At 39.4% G+C, this 14596-nt stretch overlaps 1 protein-coding gene across 1 annotated transcript in view; it reads left to right on the top strand.

Moving 5' to 3' along the window:
• grid1a (glutamate receptor, ionotropic, delta 1a) overlaps positions 1-14596 on the top strand; it is a gene marked incomplete at both ends in the record, with an annotated part of 231317 nt that overhangs the window by 186045 nt on the left and 30676 nt on the right. Inside the window, 3 exons of the mRNA XM_080508038.1 lie at positions 9890-10063; positions 12815-12976; positions 14104-14223. Of these exons, the coding sequence (XP_080364164.1) occupies positions 9890-10063; positions 12815-12976; positions 14104-14223 (456 nt within the window). The remainder of the gene's footprint in view (positions 1-9889; positions 10064-12814; positions 12977-14103; positions 14224-14596) is intronic.

Raw genomic sequence — 14596 nt, 5'->3', positions numbered from 1 at the left:
TGACAAATGAAAGCCTGCAGTATAAGATGATTGATTAATTATTTAAATAAGCGAGACATTATTTGTTCTTATTTTATCCTGCCTCGGGGACTGGCCATTTATTTGATATAGATTGCATAGATGCCTTCTCTTTAATTGTTATTAGCGTGTCTTTTTTTTCTCTCTCCGTGGATCAGTCCTCTGTCGGCCTGACATGAATGTAATTGGTCTTCTAAAGTGGCTGTAACAGCACAAAATTCAGACGCACTTTGTGAATACAGAGCAGTAGGCTCACAGGGATCTTTAGCGCCCGAAAACTGCACTTCCACTGATTCAAAGTGATTTGAAGATGAAGCAGCGCAGGATTGGCCGGATATTAAAAGCATTGGATAAAAGATGTTAGCTAAAAGGCTGCTCCCATAAGATTTACCTGGAATATTAACATAGCTGGGCTTAATAATTGCGCTCAGTTGCAGACGTAATTTCACACATACACATACATCTGTGTCCACGTTTTTAATATTTCTTTAAATCTGCTATATCAGGATCGACCTTTTGCAACCACCCACCTTGTATTCAAGGAAATGTCAATACAAATAAATGAAAGGTTGTGTCCTCTCTTGTAGGAACATGTCATCAGATCCCAAAACATGACACATATTGATTCATAATCTATATAGCATGATAAATGTATCTGTTTTCCCGCTGACAGTCGCTTTATTTAGACAGCATCTGAAAAATTGAGCTTCTAGAGGGAGAAGCTGAAATCTCCCACTGTGCTGCAGAAGCCGAAAATGCACTATGGTGGCAATGTTGACTATTGACTGCCTGTAAATAAATAAATAAATAAATAATCTAAGTTGTTTATATATGACTTATAAATTCTCTGTTTGGATTAATAATAATATTTCCATAGTTTGTATGTTGATTTACAAAACGTTAGCGAGGTGCACTGCATTGAAAACTCTCCTCTTTCCGACAGCTAATTGTCACATATAATGAGCGCTCATCCAGTAGAGACCTTGTCACACAATGTATGGCATGCATTTTCAGAATACCTGCAGAATTGATTCACAGAAGTTAATGAGACTTTGAGTTCTTTTAAATAATTTTTCCAATTCACCATCCTAAGCCGCATTGTTGAGTTTGAAAGGCTTTTGTAGTTTCAAACAAGATGATATGATGAGGGCTTAATGTTGAAGTGGTATTTACATAGAAATGTATGCATGTCTCTCAATCAATTACTCCAGACCTCCACAAAGACATGAGTTTTAATTACACAAGACCCTGGGAGAGTTTAAACTAACGGCATGTTAATTTCCAAGGTGCTTGCCTAAGTGCTTGTTACGATGTGGCTTACCATTGTGTTATCTCTCATATCTATAAAGGCGGGCGGTTTTGTTTGCGCTTTGTGCACAAAAATTGTCATATTGCCCTTTTACATTTTTTTACCCGATTTCCTTTTTGTTCTCTACCAAGAAGGTGAAGACACTGCTTATCCTTCACATTCCCCGTAACTTTTGCTTTTCTTTTTTTTCCTCTATGTCTTTCATTTCACCACCCAGAATGAACTACCGATTAAGCTGGCAATCACCTTGAAAGCAAAATAACATAGACATGTTGAGAACACTGACGAGAAAATTCAATTACTACTCATGCCGACCTATTTTTCTTCTCCAACGTTGGCCTCTGGAGCTCTTCTCACACACACACACACACACACACACACACACACACACACACACACACACACACACACACACACACACACACACACACACACACACACACACACACACACACACACACACACACACACACACACACACACACACACACACACACACACACACAGAAAACGCAACGCTGCTAACAGGCCGATGTTGGTTTTTTGAATTCTGTTTTTCCTCACCTTACACTGTTGCTGAGAAGTAAAAGCACCTTGTACATTGACTCTGACTGCAAAGAATTTAGTCACAATGCATGCTTATCTCTAAATGGGAAGAAGATATAAATGGAGGCGCAAAACTAATTAGTTTTTATCAGTCTTTGATTACATTCATAAGAAGCTCTCAACTTGTCTCATGGCAAAAAAGACTATAATGCTATTTTTTATGTTTCTTTTTAACCCATACTAGAATGGGTTAAAAAGTAGACTTCTGAGCTATTTTACAAACTGCTTCGCAGAGTCACTTGCTTTTTATAGCAGCAGCCGGTCAATTCTGTAATCCTACCCTGCAAAGTGGCTGTAGTATACCTAGATACTGTTTTCTGCACTCAAAATGCAACAGCTCCCTGTTGCATTATCAGTCCCTGTGGACAGTTGTGACTATTCATCTGGTCACGACAGAGCTGTGACATACATTTTAACCAGGTGATCTCAAGGCTCTCGGTTGCTCTCCCATCCTGACTGGATCCCTGCTTGCCTCCCAGCCCGCCCATTGTGAGTTCTTGCATATCATTCAACTACCAGTGCAAGCAGTTGTTACACGATGAATAATGTGCGAGTATGATCAAGAGTTGCAAAACAATAATGTTAAACAGACACATATGAGGAATAAAAGTGATGTTTTGTCTGGACAAGCCATTGTATTCGTGAAGCACCGAGCCATTATACTTGCATTGCATTATAGAATGATAGCATTTGTTACTTAGCTCTCTGTGGGTCAAACTACATATTCATCTAAATTTCTCAGGAATGTAACTCAATGGCATTTTTCAGTACACGTTCCCAGACTGATCCACATTTTCTGTCACTGCAGGTTTTCAGCTTCAAAATGAAATGGCTGGAGTAATGCCACTTGTCATGTTGTCACCAATGTTCCCTTCAGAGACACAGGACACATTATCAGCCAATGATTATTTTCATTTTTCATTAATCTGCAGGTTATTGTCTGAGGTTTGTTTTTTCTCTCAAAAAATGCTTGGTATAATTCCCAAATGCCCAAGGTGACATTTTCAGATTCTATATTCAATCTATATTGGGGAAACAAGCTTTTGAAGTTATAGTCATTTTCTTTGTTCAGAAGAAGAAAAAAAACTGGTGATGAGAGGAGATACGAAAATATCTCATAAATTTAGTTGGAGATTCCTTACATGTCTCAACAAGAACGGGCACTCGGTAGGGCGCATACCTTCGCCAATGCCACATTTCTTTGTGGAACTGAGTTACCGTTGCTAGCATGATAGTCATTAACACATGTCAATGCTTAATTGGTCAGTCAGGTGGCAACATTACTGAGCAGGGAGCGTCTCAATGGCAACAGACACTCCTTTGATTTCCTCCATGAGGCGCCTCTCCCATCCGCTTGGTACGGAGCACATTTTCACAGTTTTTTGGGATGTCTTCGGAAACGGTTATCTGTTAACATCCAAAAATCTAATCATTTGTCCTTTGATTTCAAATTTCATTCAATTTATATATATATATATACCTCAATGTAGTCACCTCAGCCAGCCTCACCTGGACAACACATATCTTCTAGGAGCAGAGACTGTCCTTCCTCAGGAAGATGGAGCGAGCTCGACTTCCTCATCCCCCTCTGACTAATACCCAGAAACCCTCCAGACCTGCTGCCCCTGGGGGTAGTTTTGTGCTCAGAGCAAGAAGGGCTTGTACAGTGGTGGTGATGGTGGCAGACCACATCAGCTGTAGGTTGAATGACTCCACAACGAGCATGTCCTACTTTCCTTGCCGTCAGTAAAAGGACATACAGACTCTATGAAACCTCAACAAATGGACTGGAAAAACTGTCCAAGCCGCACACACACTCTTTTTTTTTTTTTTTTTTTTTTAAATGGCAATTATTAAAATTTTCCTGTGTTTTGTGTCAATCGTAGACATTTCAGTTTTGAACTTTGACACCATTATTTGCCTTGAAAGTCAAAGTTGCAGCTTTGAATGACACAGAGTTCCTGAGCTCTCGGGATAAGAAACGCCCTCCACAAAGGAGTGCCGATGCAATCTTTAAGGGAGAAAAGACGATATTTGAAATTGGTGTGTCACGGGGAGCGAAAGGACTGGATATGTGCAGGAGGGTGTGCAGAGATGATGAGAGGCAGGCGTGTGTCTCGCTAAACTACCCACGAAACCAGGATGCTGCAGCTGCTCACACACAGACGGCTGTCTGCTGGTGACACCATCGAGTCAAGTCAGATAGATCGCACTTCCTGGGAGGATTTGCTGGCTTTTTTTTTTTTTCCTTTCAAAGGCGGAACGGTGACACTTGAGAATGTTTGATGGATTAGGTGGTTGTGCCTGCTGTGACAGACGGAGTCATGGAGGACAGTCGTAATGTGACTGATGTCCTGGGTGACTGCCCATCAAGCAGCTGAAAAGGAAACCCAATTCACAACAATTTCAGCCACACCAAATTATGGGATGGGAAGGTGGATTCACCAAGAGACCATTAAAGCATTAAAGAGTATATAATCTTTAATTATTGTGTTGCATTGCATTCATCAAGTCAATTGATTCTTTGCTACGGTTCTTTATATCATTAACCGCAATGATCATCCATGCAGAAATCCAATTCGTATGTCAAATATTATGTATTAACCCCAGAAGTGGTGACCACAGTAGACAGCCAGCGTGATGGTCATAAATCTGAAAGACCTCAGACAGGCGACTCCTTTCATTGACCACCTTATCTAAATGTTACAGCAGTTACATTCACAGTCATTTTATGTCATCGGATTTAATAAGTGGGCCATTTAAATTATACACCAGCTCCAGGCTGAAACATAAGTGCCACCACAGCGATGGAACTCTTAGTACCAACATAAGAACAGTAGCGCTTTGCACTTTACTTACAGATGGTTTATCCCACTATCACTTATTCAGTTTACACTTGTGAAATGAACAATAATCAGTGTAATGGAATGTCTTTCCGAGTTGTTCTGTACTGTTTATAAAACCTACAAATGATAATTAATTCCAAGTGATTCTATCTGATGTCATGTATAAGATATCCTCTTCTCATGAAGCTGTCTTAGATCCAAATGGATTTCATCACAGTGATATGGCTCACTCTTTGAGGTCTTTGTTTTTGTACTTAAGCTGGATTTGTGTAGTTCGGTCCAAAACAAACTGGCTAGCACAGTGGTGGCTGAGAGCTTGAGGTTATACTGATGTTGATCAAGCGGCGAAGTGCAGTTTGGCATGAAATTAGGTTGCATTAACGCCTGCTCACACCATATGTTGTGGCAAATGTCTGCTTTGTTTGAGCTTTTTCCTGCCAGGCTGCCATGAATTGTGAAGAGCTAGACTTCAGACAGTTCAGAACTTGCTTCTTATAGCGTTTCTGGTTTGGACGTATGTTTGGATGGAGACCCGCATATAATAGTTTTTTTAATTGAAGTTTTTTTAGTTGTTAGCTTCCAATGGAAGTATCAACCCATTAAAATTAAACATTTTAGAAAAATATAAACCTGTATCCTCCTCATTAATCACACTTTACATCTTTACATTTACACCTATAGGACTTATGGACTTGTAAAGCAAGATGTGTCTTTATTTGGAAGTGACTCAGTGCTGCGAAATCTGCTGTTGTGGTTTTCTTCACAAATCAGTTTTTATTGGCACTGCTTCAGAGCATCATCAATGAAGCCCTGTAATGTCCTTGCTTAATCACCATTAAATTAATTCACCAATTTGAGGATTAAACAATCCTCAAGTGATGACGGGAGGTACTGATGCAGGTTTGTTGTTGATTGCGCAGAAACCCCAAGCACAACAAACTCTGTGACGCACATAATTTCCTTTCCATATGGCCTGTTTTGCATTTAATATAGAATCTCTTCATTGACTTACACTTGCAGATGCATTTTGTCATCAAGTGAAATGCAAACTCCTCTGCGAAACTTGGCAAATAATGTTATATGGCTATATAAATAATATTGCATGCATGAATTTAGCTAGTTTCTGAAGTTTGTACGTGACCGGTGTGTGCATGAATGGGTTTTCATAGGTTTTCTTGAGTTTCCTCCCACAATCCAGAAAGATTTTAGGCTGACTGATGACGAATTGAGGACTTATTTGCTGGCAGGGCTAAATGTGAATGTGTGTGACTGTCTGTCATTCTGTGATTATCCTGTGACGAAATTGTGACATGTCCAAGCTCTACCCTGCCTTTATCCATAATTGGCTGTGGTCAACTCCAGTCCCTTGTGATCCAAAGTTGGATTCATTTGATTGGAACAGGAGAGAGACAAATATTCAGTTGTAACCACAAATTCCCTCAAAGTAGCTCATTTCTACCAGGTTACTACATTTGATAGAGGCATTATGCATTTCTAAGTTGTCTCCTTCAAAACACCCCCTGTCTACTGCTGTAGCAACTTGTGGACCTATTGAGTACTTTTTGTTTGTTTGTATGTTATCAGTATGACTGCTTCATCATTGCACTTTTGATCTGGATGGATGGATGGATGGATGGATGGATGGATTGAATGGCCAGTAAGTAATTTAGATTATGGATCCAATACTGTAAATAATGTATATCACCTTACATTAATATTGTTGAAACACCAACGTCAGTGATGGCTGTGCTCAGTGCTTTACATAGCAGTAGTATCATTATATACTGTGATAGATTTTCACTGTTGCTACTGACAATTATACTGTATAGTCTATACTCTCCTGTAGCTTCTCTGTGATTGATGCTAATCAATGCAAAGCAAATACATGATAATTAATTATCATCCTCACTGTGCAACATTCTGTGAATACAGCATCCGAATAAGAAACCCTTCAATTTTACATAATTTATGGATTGTTATAATTTCAATTGTTTGATGTGGAAGAAGAAAGCTTCAATTTCACACTGGATAAATGTTGATGTATTGAATAGTATAACCCCCATAATATATAGGTCATGGTTTCACACATCAGCAAAAGCATGTGCTTTGGGATTTTTGACGTTTGAATCGTTTTCTTCCATAACAAAAAGATAATTGGATGTCAATTATTCTTTTATAGCATAAGATAATAGGATGATAGAACTTTGAGGTTATTTTCTGGATACCAATTATGTTTTCTATGCAAAATGAATTCAAACCACATTAAAGGACATATACATGCTATCAGTATCTTAAAGTGAAGAACAACTCAGTTTGATGTAATACTACAGTAATTTGCTCTTCCTTTCTTCAAGGCTCAAAATCAGCAGAATTGCCTCCAGCCTCAAAAAGTACCTTAATTTCCAATTAAATGACATGTCCTGCTTGCTTGTAAAGATTTTTTTTATTTACGTGTAGTAAAGATTTAATAGCAGTGACGAAGCAGCACAAATATAATATTTTCCCTATGTGTCAGCTTGATTTGTTTGTATTTATGTTTTAGGTGGTCTGCTGAAACCTTGAGTGGTTTTACACAGAGCTCCATCATTGGAGTAATTGTGCAATAGATTTTAAGAGCAGTGTGCGTGTTATCAGCCGGTGTCAGAAATAATTCTCTAATTTAATTTATAGGCTATCAAGCAGTGCCTCATTTATATTAAAAATGAAAGAAAAAAAAAGCCTTGTAGTAAATTTAACATGCCTGGGATGACCACTGTGGTCACTAGCCTTGAAGTAAGTGGTAATTTTTGTGTGCAAGCGGTCTGTGAGAAATTTATGGTCGCACTGTCTAAATGGTGACTTAATGGTCTGCAGTTTTTCCTCAAACAGAGGTTAAAAGGCACTCATTTTGTGAGCCATGTCCCATTGGCCAGCGTCACCACTGGGTCAGGTTTTGACATAAGTGTCATCTCTGATAGTGACAGAATACTCGGACTGGATGGCACAAGAAGTTATTAACTCGGACGTGAGGGTTCAGCTCTGTGAACCGTGTGACATAATTTGTCTGATTAATGTGTCGTGGCAACTCATGAATATTCATGTTTTCCCCCTGACTGACTGTGAGGAATCAGAAAAGAAGAACTGGATGTGCCAGAAATCACCTGAGGAGTCTTTTACTCATGCTATGCAAAGATGGGAGCTCTGAAGAGTTGGGAAATTACTTTGATGTCACTTTCTTTCACTTTTTATGAAGTAATTTTGCAGTTTTATCAAATGAGTATGCAAGGAGTGATTTATGACAAAACCAGAGGGGGGATGTTTGTGACAGGAGGTGCTATGTGAGGTGGAGATGTTTTCCCAGCATGCCTCGATCTAAGTTTTTGAGAAGAATTTATGAGGAAAGAATATATTTGAAGTTTAAAGCCTATTTTATTAAAACACACATTTGAGAACTGTATGTACTGAAGACCAATTGCAGTTGAAAATGAGGTTTTATAACAAAACCATACATATAAAAAGCATTTTGATAAGAACAAGCAAGCTTTGTACATTCTTGTTTATATAATTTCTTGCGAACTTACAGAGAGTTCAGCATTCGCCCAAAAACCGAGTGTGAGTTCAGAGTTAATTTGGTGTGTTTCGATGTGTGAGAGTTGGCAGTATCACTTCACTTAAGTTTTATCCATCCATCCATCTTCTCGACCACTTTATCCAATTCTGGGTCGTTGGGTGCTGGAGCTGATCCCAACTGACTGAGGGTGAAGGCAGAGCATACCCCGGACACATCATCAGTCCATCACAGGGCAAATACACTTACATTAACTCCTATGGCAAATTTAAAGGCTCTAATTGACCCAAACCACACACTTTTTGACTGTGGATAAAGCACACGAAGAAGATGCAGAACATGCAAACTCCACATAAAAAGCCTAGGATGTTTTCAATGTGAGGCGAGAGCACTAATCACAGTCAATGCTAAACAGAGTGCTCATCTAATTATCATCCCCAGCGGTAAAAACAATCTAACAGGTGTGGAAATGTAGACAAAGGAGAAATATATGCCAACAAGCCTCACCCTGAGTGTATGTAACAATAACATGCCTGAAAACAACAGAGTTGAATAAAGGGAAAGTGAAAAGGCCACTAAAACTCAAATTTCATGAAACAAACAAGACTGGCAGCCCATTAAATTAAGATAAAGCTTTAAAGGAGACTGAAAATGAGTGATTGAAAGATAATAGGATAATTAAATTCACCTCGGGCTGAAAGCAAGCAGAAAGGCTCTATTCAATGGCAGAAGCTCAGAGAAATTTACATTGAGTGCGGACAGATACCAGCTGTAACAACAAGGAGGTTGATGCAAAAAGGTAAAGATCAAAATGTCCGATAAGGAAAGCGGACAGCAAGCACGTGTTCATGGATGTGAGGAGAAGTATTGCTGAAGCCTGGAGCTGCTTAGGTTTTTGACCCGGCCGTAACCTCGTAGCTCTATTGTCAGATAGTATATGAACCCAACGTTTTCCCATGAGACTCACTGTCTGCCTCAGCATTGACCACCCTCCTGCTCTGGAGACTCGCGGGCAGCTCAGTGTCTCATGAATATTGATCCCATCCTCTCCACAAGCGCCCCCCACAGAATCAGACCAAGGGTCACCTGCACGATTATCCTGAAGGATACACTTGAGACAATCATTGATTTGTCACTTTCATGGGAATAATAGAATAAGAAAGTGTCCCACATTGTGTATTACATTTGAATTTTTCATAAAATGACTATTTGAATACAATAAAATATACTTACTTTTCTTTTTTTTTATAAATCACAGCAATTTCAGAAATGCATGAATGCTTGAGCACATGTTAGCATTTCAAAACTTGCCTTTAACAGTTGTTGTGATTTAAATAACTTGACATTCTCCTCACTTAGTTTCTCCATTATGCAGAATCATCTCTCTTTAAGATTCCCCTATCCAACCTCTCAGACAAATGAGAGCTTCTTGCCATGCATCCACACTCAGCAAGAGTCAAGAATGATCAAATGTGCCACAACACTTGACCTGCATGACAAGCAAGGTTAAAAAAAAACAACAAAAAAAAAAACAACTCTTCCTCTGTCTGTCTTTGTGTTCAGGAGGTGAGCGATGCAGACATCATGGAGCTGGCTTACAGCTCTCTGGGGCGGATGACCATCATTCGACAAATCTTCCCTCTGTGGAGAGACACTAACGTCCGGTGTATGAGGAACAATCACCGCATCTCCTCTCTGCTCTGTGACCCGCAGGAAGGCTATCTGCAGTCCCTGGAGGTAAAAGCCACTCCAAGATTCACTAATGAAGCTCCTAAATATTGTTGCGGTAGGACTGGTCTGTTTTTATTAACAGCAAATGTCTCTCCGTGGCCCCATCGTCTGCCAAATTAAATCAAAAGATATTAACTAGACACCTGATTTACCTTGTTAAAAACAATTAAGCAGCATCCTGTCTGGAAAGTGGTATAATTCTGCCAGTTTATCAATATGTGACCATGCTTTCAGATTAGACCTTCTAACTGGCCTACCAAACCATTTTTACTCGCTGTTTTTGCTCCCAACAAACATTACCATATTCTAATTTCTTGTTAAACACTTTAGAAAGTCAAGAACTTGGATAAAAAGTTCTATGTGGGTGCAGCGTCAGGGAGTTTAAAGTAATATTGCATGACTTTCATCTATAAATTATGTGTGTTTTTGCTGTTTGATAAGTGGAATTATTCATTGTAAGGGTGTGATGGATTTTGTTACCACAGCAACAAGCAAAAGTGAAATAAAGACATATAGCACACTAAAGGGCACTTGTCTTTTCAAACTTAAATAATAGCAAATGACATTTTTTTTTAAAGGGCTACATCATGTAATGTAAAGTTAATGGTTATATACATACATTTCTTGGTTGTCAAAAGGTTGTTTAAAGTAGATTTGAAAGCCTGCTTTAACTGATTATATCAGTGAAAAAAGCTGTGTTTTTCTTCTTTTTTTTTTTCATTTTTGGTTGATAGATAGATTCAGATCTGGAGCTTTTTGATGTTTAACACAGGCTTGGAAACCTTATGATGGATCAGGCTGTGTTGAGTATTCCACGAGTGGCGAAGTTCCATTTTTTGCCACGCGGATTTTATCCCGTCTGCTTTGAGTATTTATAGGACAGTGACCCTGCTCGAGGAGCAGGTAGCATGTTTCATCCAATTTTCTCCAGCAGCCAACAGAAATATCACATAAAACAAGCATGGTGCGGCTCCTCTTGGTTCTTTGTACATCACTTACACCGTGACGGGCCATGAGCGTGATTCCTGTTTGATTCTATACATTCTCCACAGTTTTAGTGGCGACTGTAAAGCAAAAGCATGCATGCAAGGTACAGGGCAGTGCAGGAACGCATCTGCCGAGTGCCACGTGAATACAAATATTAACTGATTGTGTATGCAGTTGAATATATATCAAACCCCCTAGGTGAGATAATTATGAGGGGTATGAATGCCCATGAATATAAATCACTGCAACGCAGTGTATCTGGGGAGTAATTGACAGTACAGAGTTGATTATTGTTTTGAATGAGGGACAAGCTTGTTATTTTGCGTGTTTTTTTTTTTATTGACATGTAAAATCTGTTTAAAGATGGCAACATTCCCAGATTAGAGATGACCTAAAATCAATAAATTACCTGTTAATATAAAATGCAGAGATAGGACAAGGATTTTGTAGTGAACAGTACTATATGCTGTAAAGACAAATTCTCTTATCTATGATTTGTATTACGGATTTATCAACCAGAGACCCAACCAAAGGTAAATTCAGTCAATGACAAAAGGGATCAATGGAGACGATATGCAGCAGAGCTTTGTTATCTCTCCAACACAATGTCATTCTCCACTTTGAGTCTTCAAAGTGACCTTGCTCACCTCACCACTTATTACTTTCTATACAGAGTGACGAGTGCTTCCTTACACCTCTCAGACTTTTTTTTATATTTTTTTTATTTCGCTCAATCCATCTGGAGTGCAATGGCTGTGTTCCCTGCAGCTCTACTGAAATGTTCACATTGCTTTTTGTCCATACTCTGGACAGATGGCAAAACCATGTGGCTCTCGCACCCACAGTCCTCAATAATTCACATGAAAGAGGGTTAAATATCGGGTAATGGCAGTTTAAGCATTCATCAGAATAGGAAAACAGTGAGGAGTGGCCCTCTGCGCTAATTCCGTTCATACGCCATTGGCTGTGGCTGACCTGAGACGTTCGGAGCTGCCAGGTTACATTTCACCTGGCCTCAGCTCTCGACTCCATGACCTTGCGGCAAGCTAAGTTGACTTGTAGGTTGTCTTGCAACTGAGAGGCTTCGAGAGAAGTATAAACATGTCACAGACTTAAAGCCTGGAGTGGCAGCTTGTAATGCTTCCCTGGGACGACTTCACTTGACTCGACCGTGAGGACTCATCAACTTCACTGTCACATGAAGACACGAGGCAGTGGACAGATGCACTGATGGTAGTTCGGAAATTTGTTTGACAAATGATCAGTGAACGAGAAATAATCGCGGTTTCCAGTATCAGACCACAGTAGTATTGCTCCCCTTGTCTCATGCACGTTGTTTCACCAGCTGCCGAGAGTCACATCCCGTAAGTGTGCAGCAAATCACCCCCAGTGCTTGACCAGAAAGTTTCCTCCAAATCCAGAACTGGGCCATGGTGAATCAAGACAGAAAGTAGGTCTTCATCATGGCACCAAAAGGTTGCATTGACATTGTCATATATAGAAAAACCACTCTATTTCCAAGTGAGACTTTTTTTTTTTTACCTTTATCTTCCAACCTCACAGACTGCAGTCAGACTGACAGACAAGTACTTTTGTGTCACAGTTTCACTGAAAAGGTTCACTGTGGGGATGTGTTGGATTTCTTGGAACACCCAAAAATGAATATATTTTATAACCAGAGTTGGTGCTCCGTGTTACCAAAACAAACTTTTAAAAGAGTTCCAAGAACTGACTCTATTTTGTTTTTGTTTGTTTTTTTCATCCCACCAGGTTTCCAACCTCTACTTGTACGACAGCGTGTTGATGCTGGCCAATGCCTTTTATAGGAAGCTGGAAGACCGAAAGTGGCACAGTATGGCCAGTCTTAATTGCATGAGGAAGTCAACCAAACCATGGAACGGAGGATGGTCCATGTTGGACACTATCCAAAAGGTATTTGAATGAAAGAAATATGTTGTTGCTTTTCATTTGCCATTGTTTAAAAAAAAAAAAAAAAACAGCCACCTGTCATGAATGATCATGAGTAATCTCTCATGAGAGATCTGCTGCTAAGGTTTTGATAAATGTGTTAGTCAGTGGAAAGGTAGTTTAAACAGTCAAAACGCTCCACAGGAAAGTGTGTTCAGCTGCTATGATCCCTGCAGGAAACTCCGATTCAGATGCAGTTATTTTTAAAATGCCCTGAAGGAAGCAGAATTTTAAATGTGAGCTCCACGTTTGGCGTTAGGATGGATTTGTGGCAGATTCGAGGCTTTGATCTCGTTGTGCTTGTGTAACTCTTTCGGTTCCCACATTGAAAGAAAGCCTCATATACTGGATAGTGGCTCGATGGCATCCATTTCAATCTGATAATGGAATTTTTCATTGCTGTGTCGAGAATCATGCTGGTTTAATCTAATGTGTAACATAAGATGACATGGAGCATGAAGAAGGAACACACCCTCACATTGTTTTGTTGATGTATTTGAAACCGAATCCTGACTCAAAATGTTACTTTCTATTACAGGCTTCAATTATTTGAAAATGCTCAATGATGTAATTTTGAATCTTATCAACAAGACAGTATTGATCTGATTTTATGTAGGTTTCCTTTGAATATCTCACATTATTGAGTTAAAAGGCTCACAAAGAGCTTGTGGATGTAAAATTGAAGGGATCATTTGGAAACATTTTGTGGTGTGACACATGGTGAATGACGATAATTACATGTCGCCCCACATCACAGTAATGCACAATAAAGCCTGCGCTTTTCGTTCACATTTGCATTGCTTATTCAGAATGTTTTTTCTTTGAATTCATTATTGTCATTAAATGTGCCAATAGCATAAAAAAATAATCAACTCAACATAAATAGGATTTTGTGAATCGCTCTCAAAGAAAAGCCTTGCAAGCAATTCATGCATGGGCTTGTTGGTCGCGAAGTTTTGACCTTGCAGTCTTTTTTTGTTTTTTTCTTAACCAGAACCACCTGAATAAAGACTACAATAAGAAGTCACTCTTCTCCTCTTCCTCTCCTGTGCACCTCTCACACTAACCGTATTTTGCCGTTGTTGTGACAGGGGCGGATCAGTGGGCTGACAGGATTGATGGACTTCCGAGCTGAAGGCTCTAATTCTCATGTACAATTTGAGATTCTTGGGACCAGCTACAGTGAGACATTCGGGAAAGATGTAAAGCGGGTAAGTCACTATAAAACATTTATTTTTTCATAGTCTTATCTGTTTGAATGTTCGGGAAATGTTGTGCACAAAGCTAAATGTCTTAATGTGTTTTTCTTCCACTTTTTTCACATCCTTTTTGAGCTTGGTTGTTTTCTCCTTTCACCATGTCTTTAGAAAGAATTGTGCCTGTGCTATATGTTTGAGCAATTTATTCCACAGCAGGGTGCCATGCCTTTTTCTATCTCGGACTGCATGATGTCACAGTTGTATAGTCCATGCATTAAACCACATGGCATTCAGCAAGAGCTTCAACACAGAGGTATATTTCAGAAGGTTTTTGTTGGTGGAGGCAATTTTGCACGGACTTACATAACTGTCCATTATGTAGGTG

This window comes from Blennius ocellaris (assembly GCF_963422515.1).
Source record: "Blennius ocellaris genome assembly, chromosome: 13".
NCBI classification, from domain to species: domain Eukaryota; kingdom Metazoa; phylum Chordata; class Actinopteri; order Blenniiformes; family Blenniidae; genus Blennius; species Blennius ocellaris.
The sequence above is the reverse complement of the archived record's forward strand: the minus strand, read 5'-3'. Positions and strand labels throughout refer to the sequence as shown.